We start from the raw sequence: 19,085 nt of genomic DNA on the forward strand, positions 1-19,085 counted from the left end.
TCAGTATTTTAACCGATTGTAAACATACATAAATTGATTTAACAGTGGCGAGGTGGTTAGCACTGATGCCTCACAGCGAGAAGGTCCCAGGTTCGAATCCATGGGCCGACTGGGCCTTTCTGTGTGGAGTTTGCATGTTATCCCTGTGTCTGCATGGGTTCTCTCCAGGTACTCCGGCTTCCTCCCACCATCCAAAGACATGCTTGTTTGGTTAATTGGTGATTCTAAATTGGCCGAAGGTGTGAGTGTGAATGGTTGTCTGTCTGTGTTAGCCCTGCGAAAGACTGGCGACCTGTCCAGGGTGTACCCTGCCTCTCGCCCGATGACAGCTGGGATAGGCTCCAGCAGACCCCGCGACCCTTAACAGGAACAAGCGGTTACAGAAGATGAATGAATGATTTAACTAAATGTACCAGTTTGTATGCTATTATGCCTTCATTGTGAAGTAAACTAACAGTCAGAGTCTGTTCATTAGGTACACCAGTAAAATCAAATGCATGCTAATATAACAGTCATGCACTAAACCTCATCTTCACGACTGTTGAAATGTTTGTAATGTTCAGTTCATGCGAAACCAGCGTCAGAAAGGTGGTAATTCAACTGTATGACCATTTTGGACGATGCAGTCTGTGTTGCAGTTAAACTTTTTCTGGTAATTAGTCCAGCCCACTGGCTAAAATGGGGTTGTCTAAATAATAGAAAATGTGTCGGCACAAAAATTCAAAAGCACTACACAAACAGCAGCCTCCAAACTTAAAACACAGTTGAATCAACAACTCACTGAATACCCTACCTTTATGAAGCTAAGAGAGCGCAGGACTCTTAAATCAGAATTAGAATTTATCTTCATTAGTGTACCAAATGAAATGGCAAAGGTTTGAGCATTACAGACAACTTTTACTGTGTTTTTGTATCTAGAGCTTTGCAGGATTTGATATGTGAACGTTTAAATGGAAGATCTTTCTCTTTTGTTTATGAAAACTGTTTGTGGTACATTCTGATGCAAAATGATGCACAATTGTTGAAATGATGGTAAAATGGCAGAAAAGTATGTCGACATCCAACCGCAGTGTACCTGAACCTGAACCACAGACTTCATGTTGAGCACAGTAAGCCTGACCACAGTCAGCTGTGTGGCGGACCGGCTGTCTAGATCCCATGCAAAGAGGCCCCACCTGTTCAATCAAAGAGACAGGTAGACACCCATAAGCGCAGACGCACACCTTGAAGCAAAAGGCATATTTTCACACGTACAGTTACACTTTAGACTATGACACAGGTGTAAGCAACCCACCTCCACATCCAAACCACACACACACCCAGTGCGCCTTGACAACTCACACTCACCCACACACCACCAGAGGAGATAGAGTGAATCTCTTGCCTGTCTGCCTGAAGTTCCCACAGCACTCTGACCTTACAATGCTAAGGCTGACACTCACCTCTGTGGAGGAGCACATTCTTTTCATCTGCAAATCAAAGGTCAGAAAGAACAGGAAGAAAAAAAAGACCCAAATAACAAACAAAGACCACAGGCCATCACCTGTCTGCGCTGCACGTGCTGTTTTGTTTACCCCAGCCTTAGACACACAGACAGATGGATGCGCACATCTCCAAGCGCAGACAGCACACTCTTATGTTTCCATCCCTCCTGACACCAGGTGGGCATCTGCAGATTTTAATATCTGCAGATCTCTCCAAAATGCTGCACTAGCCAAATTTTCACAACAGGGCCAAATGGAGCTCATGCGAATGATTGCACAGCCACTGAACCAGACCTGATAAAAACGATATTTTATCATCGCTTGAATACTTGACAAAACTTTCCTCCTGCAAATAAAATGTATTAAATGCATATAATGTATATAATAAATCTAATGGGAGTACCTCGCACAGGGAATGGTGACAAAAATGTACAAAATTATAAAGAAGCAATTAAAGGCAACATCTTGAAGCCAATTCCACAAAATAAAATATAATTATTCGATGATGCAGATGTCTTTTTTTCAAGAGACATTTCTTACTTAACATCACAAATTACAATTGACAAACACGTGTTTGTTCACAGCACCAAAGTGCTGTGAACAAATTAAAGCCATAATTTTAGCTGAATGGATGTAAAGAATCTCTACCTTTCAGTATGTAGGTCCAAGCTTTTTCGCTTGTAAAGTTTGGTTGTATCCTCATGGCTCTAGTCGCCATTTAATCAAAGAAGACGTCCCTTACATTACTTTTGACCTAAATGTCAGCAAAAAGACAACAAATATGCAGAAACCTCAGATGATTATTTGTCACCTGTTCAAACGTTCTTGTAGGCTGTACAAAAACAAAAAAACAACAAAGAAAGAAAACAAGTTGTACTCTGCAAAGTTGTGAAAAAACTTTTACTCACCTACTTCCACGCTTATTGTGCACCACAGTTCTTGCTTCCCCTTTTCGTGAGAATTTTGTTGATTGCTCAGCCTACTAATCTGCATTTAGTGCAAGTGAAAATATGCTTTGTGTAACCGATAACAAGTCAGCTTTAATGATAGAACACCAAGTATTTGTTCCATTCAGATGTTCTTCTTCTTTTGTAAGACAGACCACTACAAATCTGTTTAAGAATTCTTGTAAAATTTCATGTTTGTAGAATCTCAAAAAAAAAAAAAAAAAGACGATGTAATACAGAAACTAAACCCAGATCATGTCCATTTGGCTCTATAGTGGGAAGTGCTCACTACCCCCGGGCAGCATGCTGGCTGATATGGCAGGGGCACGGGCTCCCAACACTGATCCAATATTACCCGAGCAGCAGGGCCCCGTGAACCTGGCAGAAGGAGGTTAGCGAAGTTAAACCCTCTTACTACATGCCTCACTGCTCAGGGCCAACCACCAGCTCCTCCAACTGTCCACTGACGGCCGTAAAACAAGGCCCCTGTCAGAGAATGTTAAAGGGTCGCCGTCACTGACAGCTCATCCACTTGTGAGTCTTGAGAAAACCAAAGATTTAAGTATCTTGCTCAGAAAAGCGTGACAAACAGCAGAATCCACCTTTATAGCAACAAATTAGACATGGCTCTTTGAAGGGAGCCGGATCTTGTGGATCTGGCTCATTTTGATATTTGTTTATTTTTGAGATGCCAGTCTGGGGATAACTTATATTATCCGCAAAATAAGCATTGTGATATGGTAAGATTCAAACTTAGACATCCCACCAATACATATTCTCTTTGTGAAATACAGATTCTAGATAGGCTGATGCTTAATTTATCGCATGACAAATTCACCCTTGCACTGACCAGGAACAGAACCCAGGTCCACTGCTCACCGCTATATCTCCGTCACCAACACTGTCTCAAAGAAAGGAAGGAGCTTCTGTGTGCATCTGTATAAAATGCAGCAAAAAAAAAAAAAAAAGGAAAAAGAAAGAACGACTCACAACAGCAACTGCTGGCTTTAAAGAGCCTGTCAATAGATTCGGTTCGTTCATGAAGGTCACATCTCCACGACAAATATTAGAAGAGATGTTAAGATGTGCTACACGGGAAGATGTTCAACAACTAAAACTGAATTGTAAAAGTAATGTTGATGAGCGGAATGCTCAATCTAGAGTGTCTCCTTTTCTCAGCGGCACAGAGCCCCAGCAAGAAGGAGGAGGTGTGTCCTGATCTCCTCGTCTGCTGTGCTGCCCGCGTCCCCACTCCTCCGCCATCGCTCAGCCGGCAGATGGGGTGTGGAGATGAGATTTTAGAGAGTGTTTAAGCCCAAACTACGGGGAGCCTCTTCAGGGTCGATGGAGAGCAGATAATCCAACGGCTCGGGTGAGGGGATTACAAACCTACAGGCAGACCTCCGCTGCTGAGGCCTGCTGCGGGCCACCTTCTTCAGGTCACTCCTGTGACACTTGGCTGTGGCAGTTGTCAACTATGATGATGTTAGAAGGAGTTGCGGCTTGATGGCTTTCCACGCGGCTGAGAATAATTTATTGCACTCAAGATTGTAATATTTTTTTATTTTTACACCTTTTACCTAAACCACGTATATGTAGCAAAAACAACTGACCAACACATGTTTCTTGACAGTGTGCTCTGTCTCATCTGATACAACTATGGAGCATTCGTGACATATTGAAGACTAAATTACCGGGAAATGTATAGTTAAAAACCGTACAATCCAAACAACCATTAGGATAAATAATGTAGGGAATAACATTGTATTCCTGCACACTTTACCCATCTTCTTATAATAAAGTTCTATTGTGATATTTAAATGATCCAGAAAGGATATTTGCTTACCCTGGCTCTGGTCTCGTTGGCACCACCCGAGCAATGTCAGGATGCATTTCCTCTCAAGCAAGTGAAGGGGTCTGCCACTGTGCCACAATCTGCACCCGCTTCTCAGGCAGGCTAAACCCTTTGACACCACAGTTTTTAATTAAAATTACATTAGGAGTAATCAGCCGGAAGAGTTGGGGATGGAGGTCAGAGGGATCGAGGGAGGGGCAGGTGAACGGAGGATGGGTTAGGATGGAAGTAAGAGAGACCCTTAACCTGTGATCTCTGCTGCCGAGTCAGGTCAGGTCTGCCTGCTCATCTGGTGGCTGTTGCAGTAGCAGCTGATCTGTTTTTTTTTTTTCCGTTTCTCTCGATCAAATGCACATTTAAAAAAAGAAAAAAAAAAGAAAATGTGGAATAGGACCATCCAGTACCAGGTATAAGGGATGCAAATCACATTTAAACATGACGGACTCATCAGCATACATTAAATGATTAAAGCAGGGAAAAGTTTGCTCACATATTATGCTTCAGTCCCGCTAAAATATTTTTGAGAGGAGGCACATCTGGCTTTCTCACTGCATCTCTAAAAGGGGAAGACCAAATGTTAATATGACTTCCCTCTCCCCGGAAACAGGAGAGTTCTGAAGAGAGAGGGATACAAAGGACCCCATTCGTTCTCACTTGAGGAGCTCTTGCCAGGATAATTATAAGCTTTATGACAGCACACAGCAAAAAGTAGAAGAAACGCACCGAAAGAATGGATAGACAGGAGAAGAAAATTACTTTTCCCCTCTGCCTTCGCTTTATGCCTCCTTTAACAAGAGACGAGACGGCAGTGGATGGAGGAGGCCTTCTTCAGGAGGCATCCTGTGGCTTTTTGCGGCGAGGCAAAGAGGAACGAGGGACAGCCCTTCTTGTGTTTCTCTCGTTCATTAAGGCAGCACACCTTTGACCATTCTACAATGATCAAAGTTTTCCCTCATTACACGGTCCATCCTGATGAAAAGATGAAGAGGACAAGGACAGGGAGGAGAACAGAAAAGACCATACCATTTGAATAGGAGTTTGGTATAGAATCCACTAGCACTAAACAACACCAAAGAGAACATCTTGTCTTTTGATCAAGTTTTTTCTTCGTCTCTCTTCCCTTTCTCTGTCCTTTTTTCCCCCCCAGAATATGATCCTCTGGGCTTCTGTACCCACATCGCCTACACCGCACTGAGTGTCTGAATGCAGTTAATTATCTAAAAGGAAAAGTTTGTACCTGTTGAAAAGCTATCCTTGGTTGCTTGGCTTGTTAATGGCAACAAAAAGCAGCCATAGCGGACGGTCAGAGGACACCACATGCTGCGGAGAGCCTTTCAGACATGTCCCTAATAAGAATGCAGTGGTGAGAGCTCCTCTGAATGCACGCAAGGGGAGAGGAAGATAGGGTAGGAAGGAGAAAAGAAAAGAAAGGGGGGAAAAAAAACATCTTTTACCTCTCCATCTATAATTACTCCAAATGAAGAATAGGCTGAAGAAATGGCCGGGGAGACTTTCCATTATGACAGAAAAAAAAACCCATCAAGTAGAGAAGGCAAAGCACAAGATCGATAGTTTTTTAATGGATGGAAGAAAGAGAAATTTTTGTAACATCTCAGAAGTAACCATCTACGTGATGCAGCGTGCGCATGTGTGTGTGTGCTTATGTGGAAGTAAAATTACATTTGTGACTTCTAAATGCACATAAGCACTGTCCTGACTCTACAAAGAGCGCCATTATGTCAGTCCTATAGTCGATATGTTTCAGTAGCCATGTTACAGATGCGGTTTCAATCTTTGTTTACCTGCACGCAACTTCTTCACACGATATGCAGCCATAATCTTCTTAACCACCTTTTATTTAGTCATTTCAATGTTAGTAATTCAAATAAATACCCGAGACAAGAGGGCTGCCTCATCTCGTTTCCACTGTCAGCATCAGAGAGAGACATCAGAGAGTTGTTTGTCCGTTGAACCAGTAGCGATCTGCGAGGGTGTGGCCCGTCGACCTGGGAGGAAGTATCATCTTGCGCCGTCAATGGCCTGTAAATGTTTTTTCACACTTGCACGGCGAGAGTCATGTGTGGTGAAGCTTTCGGCGGGGTCAAGCTTGGCTCCCAGCATTCATCTTGTCATCGGGCTCTTCACACCTTATAATAATACACAAATGCATGTACACACACGCAGCGACACACACGATGCGATCAACGTGTTGCACAAAGCAGAAATGTGTACACAACGGTGGATGCAAGTGTTAGGCTTGAGATCTGGTTCCACATTATTAAGACACAAATCAAGTAAACCTCAAGTTAAAGATTTTTGACTTGCCGCGGTACGAATTGTCTAATCGAGTGAAAACCTGTCAAAATTGTTAATTCCGTAAGAATTCAAAGAGTAGACTCACAGTGGACACAACACTATGTAAACCCAAACCCAAAATGTACCTCTTCTCTTGTAGCCTAACATGCTCAGCTGTTGTGCCACTTATGAACGGGCTGTTGTGGGGGTTTTATTTGTCAAAGATCCTCTCTGAGAAGGTGAATGTTTGTGAGCAATTGACAGCGCTTTTATAGGATCAGTAGGTGCGTGTAAGTCTATAATAAGTTACACTAAAAATGGTGAAAAATACACCTTGTGAAGGATGATGCAAATCCTAAAAAGCAGTATGTTTATTCAATATGGACTCGTTGATTCAGTGTTCTCATGTGTATGTGTGCATCACAAGAGGACGACAGAGGGGGTACGGAAGAACATGGGCCTCACACAGGGGGTAGGTGCTAAAATATACAGTGAGAAAAACTCAGTGAGAAAGTGACAGCTGAACAATAGGGTGGGATGGGTATGGAGGGGTTGTGTAGACAATCTATTTTTACTATCAGTTTCATAAGAAACCTCATGTATGGTATGAAATAAATATTTGTGAAATGTTTTCATTTCTCTTTTTTTTCCCCCCTTTTTGAACCGAGTGCACGCTGACAGTGATGCATGTTGTATGGCCGTCGCAAAATTTCACTGACGTTGCCAATTTTTTGTGCAACATTTCCTCCTTCTGCTCCACATTGCCCTGCCACTTTCTCCTGATTAACTCCTAGCGCTGCTAAAGAAAGGCGTACATGCACAGCGCAACACACACGAATGCACAGCGCAGGGAGCAAGGAAGCAGCCTCTCAATTATCAACCTCTCCTCGCTGCTCTCAACACCTCGTGTTTCTCTGTTAATGACTGGATTAAAGCGCTGATTAAGATGCACTTAACCCATAAGCAGCAGTTCTCATTCACATGCCATCGAAAAAGCAAATTAAAGCAAGCCCAAAACTCAGTTAAGACTGACATAGGCCAGGGGCTTTGTGGTTGAGGAGGGAGCAGCGACGTGTGTGTCGTCCTGCTTTGGGTCAGAACATAAATGTGGTATTATGTGATTCTGGGCTGGTAATACTTTACTTCAGTTGAGAGGTGCAATACTTTTTTTTAAAAAAAAAACCTTTTCGGGATAAAAATAGCTGATTAAAGTGAAGCGTAAAGGTCACAAAATGGGTCAGGAAGTGAAAATACACTGTAAAAATGTTGCTGGTTCGTAAATACTGCGAAATATTCTACATATAAATAATTTACATTACACTTTCTAATTGATTTTGTATTAGAGTGTGCATTGTGGGGTTATTCTTACATTTGTGATGAGCATTGTATGGATCTTTAATTGGACAGTTTTAATGTTTATTTTTTTCAGTTTTTATGTTTTATTGTGTCATCTGGAATATGACAAAATCCTACATTTGGATTCGTCAAGAGGAAAGTTAACATGGTAAAGGTGGATCAAGGTAAAAACATCTAGAAATCAACATGATTACGTCTGTTTACTTGATCTTTCGTCGTGGTAAACAAGGGATTCTAAGTAACAGAGACTGTTGCCTTCCTGGCGGTTACCAATTCAGCGGGGCATTTCTCCTTCCAAACTTCTAAACAAAGCCGATTAATTAACTCTCAGGCTTATACCTCTGAACCATAAAGAGCTCACAAATTACCTTGGGGGAAGTGATTACAACCATGGAAAACAATAAATCAATCAATGAATCTAATGAAGCCTTGCGTGCCGTCGCTCATATTTCGCTGTTACTCTCAGTCATCTGTGGAATAACAATGGGAGAGGAGAGGATCATAGTTAAATTGTTAATCACAATGTGATACCACAGTCAGCAGATTCCCCATATGAGAAAAGCAGGCTCGGGGTCCTGCCTGCCTGATATGAGGGGGACATAACGCAGAAAATATTCTTTCCGCCCCACTGGACAGAGAGGGACGCGTTACTCAACAATACATTGATTCATTCATTCATTTGTTTTCTTTTCTGTGTGTATTTATTTTGTGCTTATTATTTTGTTAATATAATACTGTGTGGGGGAAAAAAGAGGCCAAGTGTAATGTGAAACTTTGTACAATTCAGTGATGGAGACACAAACAATTTATCCTCAACTAAATCCCATCCTTATATTTATAAGTGCATGATAGCTATAGGAGAGAGGGAACCTACTGTATATATTGGAATATTATACTGTTTTATATATTTGTTATTGTCTCAAAGCTACAGTATGGTGTGCAACTTTTATCTCCTTCCCCTGGCAGTGAATTTAACTGATGTGTGCCTATGACATACTGTTGTCTCTTCCCATCTCTTCTTTCAGGGCTCTAATGGGTAAAGCCACAGCACTGGTAAGCCTCTTCTTTTTCATCAGGAGCATTAAAACATTTCTTGTGTGCTTCTTAGCTTCTATTTCAGGCTTCATTCATAGAACCGTGGTTACATTTGTAACTGCCTTCTTCTTTTTCCCTATGGTTGGTCTCCTCTTCAGATCTGGCAAACAATTATTGCTGGCTGACATAAAACATATCGCTACTAGTGCACCGGCATGAGAATGACGCCACAGACACCAGATTTAAAACTCCAGTATGCTGCAAAATGCAAAATTAATAAGGCTTAACGCTTAAATGTAGCGGATGCTCATTGATAATATACTGTCCTTTAATTGTCCAGGATCACATATTTACTAGAGGCAGCTTCAAGGTGCTCGATAGTCCATGAACGAAGCAAAGGCTACATTAGAAGTCGTCCGATTTCAGATTCTCCAACTTTTTTCATACACAAGGACATGTGAAAAGCATTTTGAAGGTGTGTTTGCATCACTTGTCACTTGTTTTATCAATTTTAAAAGCAGCGCCGTTGCTCGGGATCAGCTCAGCTTCATGAAGGCAATATCTCAATATCAATATCGCTTTGACTGTGACCCGAGATCAAGTTGAGGCTGTCTTTTGGGGCTGCTGACATCGACAGATTGGTGGGCAGAAACTCTTAACAGTACAGATTGGGCGATAATAATGAGGGAGGGCTCTAAACAGGCCTTAATTGGCACTGGAAAGCGACTTCAAGAACTTCACGTCAGATAAGTGATTTTGGAAGTCAAGGGTCTTGGCTGAGAAAAGCTGCCGGGAAGATGATCTCTAGTGTGAAGTTGTGATTGGGGTGAACTGGCGAGGGCATACACTTCTTATGGTAAGTGGAATGGTATGCTTTTCTGTAGTAAATACCAACAGTAAAATACAAGACATTTTACATTTAGTTTGGACAGATTCCAGACAAGACTGAACAATAAGACTGCACAAACCTGCCCTTTGTTGAATGTCAGCTCAAGAGCTTTCACGGTATCACTGTGAAGTTGTTACAACTGTTGCTCCACTAGTGACTCACAATGGATTGTGATACCTCAGAATACCAATGTGGTTCATCAAATTAGACATGCTAAAAAAATGAGTCCATTCACAAATACCCTCAAATACCCTACCATAATGCTGCTTTCTTGGCTGGGTCTTTTCTGTAAAAACACTTCCTTAATCTTAATGGGACTAATTGGTGAATAAAGGTTAAATAAATAGAACTTTAGCCACCTCCTGTATTTGTAAAGAGATATTCAGAGGGATTGCCTTCCAGTATAAAGTCATGCAAACAGGATCTCATTAGCAAATGCAAATGAGAAAACACCAAATCTTCACAGAGAGGCAGAAGTGTATCTCCGTGGGATAGCTGGAACATGACAGTTCTCCAACCGCCCCCACGCTGAGCACCAAATGTGATGGTCCGCTCCTGCTGCTACTCTTAACAGGATGTAGGACCAAACCATAGACGTAAGGATAGGGGGGAGAAAAGGAAGCTGGTCGCTGAAGGCCCTCACCTTCTGCCTTTTGATGCCATGCAATAAAAACTGCTAACTATTAGTTTGTAGAGTAAAGTTATTTATCAATGTTCTCTATTAAAATCTGTATGAGTCTGCATCGTCTATAGTTAAGACTTAATATATACAATTTATGCTGTATGTATATATATTTTTGTACAAGTCTGTAAGTTTATATGGGAACATAACAGTTTTCTTTGGATCTGGCAAGAAAAAGTTTGCAGAAATGTTCTTATTCAGTGGTAACTCATTAAAAAAAGGTAGTAAAAGATGAGTTGTAAAAATTTTAATTAGAGAAATTCATGTATTGGCTTTCTATTACTACAAAACTCCTCATATGTAAATTAGATCACATAAGGGGGAGAACATATTTGTGGTTTCTTGTATGATCTGCGAAAAAAGATGATCAGCTAAAGAGGGCAGAAAGCTGAGATCGCATTCAAATAACGTGCTAATTAATTTGGTTTGCATGTCTGTAAATTGTCGAGAGGGCATTTCCCAGGAAGTGAGAACGGCAGGCGCTCCGAGCCAATCGGATCTCTCTTCTGAGAGCGTGCCTGTCGTGACATCACAAGCTGCGGTGAGCAGAGTTCCTGCCATGGCCTCGGACCAACAGACCTTCTGCTGCCGGCAGGGCGGCAGTGGCCTAGGGCAGGGCAGCGATGGCCAGGTCACCAGCTTTTTCCTCCTGCCTGGCATGAGCACTGCGGGAGGGGGTGACCGGCAGGATGGCAAGATGTCAGAAACAGCCCTTTAGACGTGTCAAAAAGCAGGCACAGCTAGGGGAAGCTGTTCATTGAGCGTGGCAGATAGAAGAGTGAGGCCATTCCACAAACTGGCTGTCCAATTTTTGCCCAAATAAGTGTTTTTTGGTCAGCTAGAAACTGTTGACTGTTGTCATGAAAAATAGATAGATTGCAAACAAGGGAAACTCTGAAAGATAAAGATTCAGTCCGGACATATATTAAAAAATATAAATATTATGAGATGAAACTGAAACTAGTGTAAAAGTAGAACAATATTGGGACATCATAAACAGAACACGCAGAGCATTAGGACAGTAGATATCAAAGCGTAGCTAGTTCCAAATCTGCCATACATGCACATACACTATAGGTTTAAGGTGAGCACAGAGGCATCGTCACCCTTCACCAAACGAATGTGAAAGCCGCCTTCCTGTGTCGAACTTGGCACTGACATCACTCTCGGCTGGTGAAAGTTAGAAAACAAAAATCCGAATGAACAAGATCTTCGCGTAGAGGTCTGAAGAGAACCTAAAGTGTCAATGAGTGTGCAAGTCCCTGCACTCCTGGGACAAACAGAATCTTATATAGAAACTTTTTTTGAGACTCTCACTTCTGACTCATAGGTTTTACCATCATAGCATGCGATCATGTGTGTTTGGGTGGCAGATGGATGGTGTGCTAAATAGAGAAAGGTTTTTTTTTTGAGATATAGTAGCCTACCAAGATTCAGGAAAGAACAATGGTGTGAATAAGTCACAGTTGGCAAAGGGGGAAACGGGCAAGCAGGGGAAAATACTTGTAGTACAAACTTATTTTAGGCTCACCAAAACCACATGTGCACGCCAAGATCTCTGAATTCCTGTCTATATTCATGAGTTCCTGAAACACTCAAACAACTCTTTTGGTCTATCAGGGCAATCACCAGAAGTGTATTAGCTTTAGACTGTTTGCTGTTCAAACAGTTTTGATTTGTCCTGTTTGATGTGCAGTGTGTTTATTTCAGAGGCGGCGACCCGCTTGGCTAATCCTCTCACTGTCTTTATCATGTAAACTTTTCTCCAATCAGGGGAGCAGCAGAAGCAGCTGAGTGTCGTCTGGTGTTGAGAGGAGAGATTGTGGGTCTTTAAGCTCTTGAAAGGTATGCCATTAACACGGCAATGCAGCATGATTCAAAGTCTGAACTGGGTTGCCTTTGAACTGAAGAAGTAGAAAATGGTCAAGGAGGAAACAGTCCCTTAAAGAGCAGAAATGATTCTTGGTATTTGGGTGACAAAGTATCACCTGAATTGCACCTTATTGTTGGGGTGTACCACAGGGAACAGTCAAAAGAACCCTCTAGTTTTCTCTGTGAATTTAGTTCCTCTTCTAGTTGGGGCACTTCATTCTTCAGCTATATGAGAGATATGAAAGATCATATAGAGTACCTGAACTCGTCTTTAACCAGCACAACAACAACAACAATGACATGGTTTACCTGTGCAGCCACTCAGGAAAAACTCTTTATGTTGGGGAACCCTTCTCAGGTTCCCAAGTCTGCAACATTTAACTTACCATAGACTCATTTTATTATTGTCAAATTTTTGTATCTTCAGAGCAAATGTGCCATTTCTCTTGCATACATTTGCCATGAAAAATGTCACCAACTTCCAGGAATCTGGTAGGCTATTTTCCTCTTTGGGAAATGAAAAAAGGGGCCAAAAATATAAAGCCCACTAAAGGGCACCATAAACTCCACACACACTCTAACGTTATGCTTATGATGTCTTTGTGAAGATGACAAGAAGGAAACAATTCACCAGATGGAGTTTGATTGTACACACCTTGGCTGTAATGCTGAGGATCCCCTGCCCCTCCCCTGGTGATGGGGAGGGGGGGTGTTTGGCTGCTCTCTGTGCGTCATGGCCACAAGGAGAGCGCGGCGGTGAAAGCGGCGCTGCGTCTCTGCTCTCGGATCAGTCCGCCTCCACATGGCTCAGGCGTTATTTTATAGCCTACTCCTTCTTTCGACCCCTGAACACAACATGATGTCACGTTCTGGTACGAACTCAGGCTCGCAGGTTCATACTCGCGCTGACGTTGTCTGAGATAAGTTTTATTTACCATTTCGTGCACATTGTACCTGATTTAACAACGGAACCAGGAGCAACAGTCGTTTGGTAAGTTTATTTATTTTAATCAATTCTTACATCTAACAAATGTGTCTACCTTTTTGTTAATGTTTGGTTAAAACTTTTTTTATATTTATATTTTAAAGTATACCTTCAATTTTAGCCTTATTTTGCAGGGAGTCGCGCCACATTAAATCAGTTGATTTGTCCACACACTTTGATTTATTTCTTTTGTCAAGATGGAATTGGTTGCTGCAATCAGTTCTCACTTCTGACTGTCTGATCCAAGAAACATCACAGGTTTCTTCAAACGGAAAAATAATTGGCTGTTTCCCTTTTTTTAACGTCGGCTATCCCATTGGGAGACGCATCAGAATTGAATCAATGCAAATTCATTAACTCTGAATAATAACAGGATTATCTATTGCAAAGAGACCCAACGCGTTTGTTTACAATTTCAATATTAGAGTGGTTTCCTGTCTGTATTTTTGCAAAGACTAAATAATAGTATATATATATATATTATATATATATACAAAAGGACATGTCATTATTTGTGTGGTGTCAAAATTTCCATTTTTGCAAAATATGATTTCAAAAATAGGCACTCGTAGGCTATTTGTTTTAAACGAAACTAATGTGGATCACGGATTTACTTAGATAGTAAATATGCCACGACTTTCAAGACTCGTGGGCGCGTTTTCACTTTAGTTTTACACCAACAGCTACCCCCAAGAAATCTGTGCAGCGCTTCACGTTTGTCATATGATTTACAAGAAATTGGCCCTTACCTCGAAGCGGCTTTCTCTCCAATATTATCCAGATAAACTGTCATTCACCGTGGTGCTTTATTTTTGAGTATTAGCCAGAACTGTCCTATTGAGACATTAAGATATATTGGATACTTGTAATATTGTTATTAATAGGCCTATACCTGAACTTATATGAAAGCTTTAAAAAAAAACTGATATGATGCCTTACCCTGCATGCAACAGATTATTTCTACATATGTTCATGATTTTAAAACAGACAAAAGAAAAAGAGAAAAGCCTCTTTGTCAACGATGGCTTTTTTTCACTAAAGTTACAGTTTTTGACAATGCTGAAATATATCAGCACACGATTGGCGTCTTCAAACCACAGCCCCATACGCCCACAACGATCCTCACAGATATGACGGTCACTTTCCACAAACATGTCACATATATTTGAGGTGACACTTTTGCATTCGTGTTAGAGTCTGCGGTGACTCAATGACAGCAGATAAGTTGCCCTTAACCAGTATTTGTTTGCCTCAATACAGCGGAGACCCTTGCTTGCAGAAGAAGCAGAAGACAGCTGGCATTAAACAACAAAGAAACAATTTTAGTGTCTCCTGGGGTGGAGGGACATCCTTGGACATAGAGTTTCATCGGGGATCAAAAAAAGCAATCAACCATGCTCGGCGGCGAAGGAGAAAGCAGCGCGTATCCTTCAACTAAAGACGCAGCGGATGAGAGGCGCAAGTCTCCGGCTGGGGATGGGGATGTTCCGGGCGCAAGCAACAGGTACACAGAGCATGTGATGGGTGCAGAGCGGTACTACATCCCACCCACGATTTCTAAGCAAAGCCCAGACACAGCGAACCCCTGCTCTTTTATTCCTTATACCCCCAGTGGGACGGTTTACACCCCGTCCAGCGCTGGCAGGTACCCCTCATCGCTCCACTTGGGCTCCGTGTTGCCTCCGGCGGGATTTTCCCCATCAGCCGCCGGGCGCAGTCACTTCAGCCCGGCTTACCAGCTCGGACAGAGCCCCGGCTGCATATACCCTCCGTACACCGGCTCAGGGTCCGCTCTCAGCAACATGGCTCTGCCCGCCGGAGGCCCCGGGATGAGGGCCCAAGTCTACCTCTGCAACCGACCGCTGTGGCTTAAGTTCCACCGGCACCAAACCGAGATGATCATCACCAAGCAGGGCAGGTGAGAGAGGAGGAACAGCGAAGAGAATCAAACTTACCCTAGATCACCTAAGTTCATTTTTCATTTCAGGTTTCTGGTTTCCAGACATATTTGCGACTGTTCGCTTATTTTATTGTCTTTTATCCCTTTGCAGACGGATGTTTCCCTTCCTCAGTTTTAACATAGCTGGTCTCACTGTAGCAGCGCACTATAACGTGTTCGTGGAGGTGGTGCTGGCGGACCCAAACCACTGGAGATTTCAGGGTGGCAAGTGGGTCACCTGTGGGAAGGCTGACAACAGCAGCCAAGGTAGTCGTTTCGTTTCAATTCAACATTCCCACGTCTCAATCAGAAAGAAAAGTGCAAATAATATAAATAAAATTCCACAGTGTTTTAGGTGCGAGGCAAAATAATTTGCGAGCTTATTTTTACGAGTATAACTTTTGAAACATCGTGTCTGTGCAAACGGATTGATTTCCTTTCCTTTCTTTCTTATACTGTTTTTATATTATTGTTCTTATTTTATAAAAATAAATGGCTCAGATCGATGTATAAAATGTATTTCTTAACTTTAGGGAACAAAGTCTACATCCACCCAGAGTCCCCAAACACAGGGGCCCACTGGATGAGACAAGAAATCTCCTTCAGCAAACTGAAACTCACCAACAACAAAGGAACCAGTCACAACACGTCCCAGGTACGGTGATAAGTGAAATAAATAAATGCAATTGTATTGCAATTGTATTAAATTCCAATTGCATTAAAATGATTTATTATTTTAGTTATTGTTATTTTTTTTTCTCTACCACAGCAAATTATTTTTGACATTTTCGCTTGTATGCGCATTACTAACTGAATGCACAATTAATATAGAGTTACATAATTTACTATGGCACTAGCATGGGGTGATTTAATTTAATTTATTTATTTTTATTCGTGCTTCTAAGGAAATTTATTTCAGGTTTTAATTCGCACACAAGGAGAATGTGATGTCGTGCGATCAACAGCATTGTCAATCATTTTACTCAAATTAAAAATTCAATCTAAGTTGTGCGCAATGGATCCAAAACATTTGTAGAAAGTTAACATTTCTTTCACACAAATAAATTCGACGTGTGTAGAAAAAAATGTAGTGCGTTTTATTTATTTACTTATTCTATTTTTATTTTTATTTTTTATTTTTTTCACCATGTTTGCATACAGATGATTGTCTTGCAATCGCTGCATAAGTACCAGCCTCGGCTGCACATCGTGGAGGTGACGGAGGATGGGGTGGAAGACGTGAACAACGACCTTAAGACTCAGTGCTTCACTTTTCCAGAGACCCAGTTTATAGCGGTCACTGCCTACCAGAACACTGATGTAAGTATGGGAGAGAGAAAAAAAACAAGCTACCCATATATGTTTTCATGGCATACTCTTGTTATATCCTCAGACCATTTATAGAAAGCCCACAAAATGAATGTTATGTTTAGTTTTGTAACATGTACAAATTTGTGTGCAAATAACATCTTCTAACTTTAGTCATCTGTAATTTATTTGTGTACCGACATGCATATGGTCTGCAGTATGTATGATAGTTTTGCAAAATAAAGTTTATCTTTTCATTTTTTTTTTTTTTTTTAGATTACACAGTTGAAAATTGATCACAACCCCTTTGCCAAAGGATTCAGAGACAACTATGATTCGTGAGTATTTCACACTACCTTGTCATGAATTGTTCATCACTTGTAACCCTGAGCACAGGAATAGATCACCCTGCGAGCGTGTGTGCCACCTCATAGCGAAACTAGTTGTTGTTTCCCACACTGCACTTCCGTGACCTAATGTTCAGGACCCCTCGTATTTTTCAGGATGTACACGGCTTCAGAGAACGACCGCCTCACCCCATCTCCAACCGACTCTCCCCGCGCCCACCAGATTGTCCCCGGCGCCCGCTACACAATGCAGCCCCTCTTCCAGGACCAGTTTGTCAACAACCTTCCCCAGAACCGCTTCTACAACAGCGAGAGAGCAGTGCCGCAGACCAACACTCTCCTCTCACCTCAAACAGAAGACGGCGCTTCACAGAGGTGGTTTGTCACCTCTATGCAGCAAGGGGGAAACTGCACGGGCACAAGCAACAAGCTAGATCTGACACCCTACGAAGGAGAATACTCAAGCCCCCTGCTTCCATATGGTATCAAATCACTGTCCATGCAAACATCTCATGCCCTCAGCTACTACCCAGACTCACCTTTTACTACCATGTCAGCGGGGTGGGGGTCCAGAGCTGCATACCAAAGAAAGGTCACTCCAAGTCTGCCATGGTCTCCCAGGCCCAGTCCCACGGCTGGCTTTGCAGAAGACTCAGACAAAGTGAAACCACAGATTGAGGAAGAGGTAAACGGCACTGGAGCACTCATCACCTCCTGGACAGAGACACAACCATCAGCTCTTTCCTCAGAGAAGGCTGATTCCTATGCCATGGCCTGCAAGCGAAGGCGTTTGTCTCTTAATGGTCCAAGCACAGAGGACTCACCCACCAACACCAAGTGTGAGGATTTAGCCTCTGTTGCCACCAACAACAGCCCCTACAGCAAGGACACGCCCCCATCCAAAGGCATGGCTACTTACTACTCCTTTTACACAAACCCATGAACATCTTGTCTCTGAAAAAAAAAAGGCCTAGTTTTCTCTATCGTCTGAATAACATATTATTTTGCTTTTTTTTTATTTTTTTATTTGTTATGTGTACATCATTACCTTGCTTTGGAAGTGAAGACGTTGTCTCCTTTCTTTTGTGACAACGCAGGAAGTATCAAAGACACATTAAACATGGCGACATTAAAAATCAAGAGATGCATGCAGCACAAATGAGCATCTTGAGGGCTTATATCGTTGATCCCTTTCACTGGACTGTATATTTTAAGCCACTGATTTCTGTGACTGTGTTTTGGAATTTTAAAAGTGCCAAAGCATTTGTTCAAAGTGCCCCGATTTTCTTAAACAGTGTTTTAATGTTGCAGACATTTATGTGTGTACCTTTACACTGAGACTGTGTGTTTACAGATTATTTATTCAAGGCCTGTTCTTATGAGATGTGTGCACTCTTAAATGTGAGTATAATATGCTGTATATACCTTCACTGCAAAGTTCAGATATTTGATAATAAAAGACATACGTGTTCTATGGAATATCTAAGTGATTATTTTGACTGAATTAAAGCCCTCCACATGTCGTAGGCTTATGAGTACATTCCATATTTTTGTTTAGCACTTGGATGTAATGTTAAAAATCTGCAGTTATCGACAAGGCTGTGTATAATAGCTATACACACTAACCTGCAAGTACATGAGATGGGAATGAATGCATGAGAAAGGTGGTAATTCAACTGTATGATTAGTTTGGAGGACGTAGTATGTGGTGCCGTTAAACTGGATTGAATGAAACATGAAAGTATTTCTGGTATTTAGCCTAGCCCACTGACTAAAATGGGGTTGTCAAATAATAGAAGGGCTTGGGTTTAACACCATAGACTTACAGTTCCATAGTGTTACAAACCACACACCTCCAAAATGATCATACACTTGAATGACCAAGGTTCGTATGCTGTTTGAACATAAACTGAACAACTGAACCCTAATGTTTTGGCAGCTTAGTGTATACTATGCATTTTAATTGGTTCCTAACTGCACTTAAGAAACACCACATGCACGAGAGTGTGATGGCGCGTTTCTATTCACTGGACTGTGTCGCCATCTAGTGGACGTTTTCTGTCACTGCAGTGGCAGCGATAAATCCCTCAC

The 19,085-nt window shown here is 41.9% G+C and overlaps 1 protein-coding gene across 1 annotated transcript; it reads left to right on the forward strand.

Moving 5' to 3' along the window:
- Positions 1-14,794: 14,794 nt before the first annotated feature.
- On the forward strand, positions 14,795-18,078 carry eomesb (eomesodermin homolog b; the record flags this gene model as incomplete). The annotated part of the gene is made up of 6 exons (XM_084557041.1): positions 14,795-15,318; positions 15,452-15,606; positions 15,873-15,994; positions 16,501-16,659; positions 16,924-16,985; positions 17,151-18,078. 6 exons carry the CDS (start codon positions 14,795-14,797, stop codon positions 17,935-17,937), a joined length of 1,809 nt encoding a protein of 602 aa, XP_084413167.1. The 3' UTR covers positions 17,938-18,078.
- Positions 18,079-19,085: the final 1,007 nt, after the last annotated feature.

This window comes from Chelon labrosus, assembly GCF_963514085.1.
Source record: "Chelon labrosus genome assembly, chromosome: 12".
NCBI lineage: Eukaryota > Metazoa > Chordata > Actinopteri > Mugiliformes > Mugilidae > Chelon > Chelon labrosus.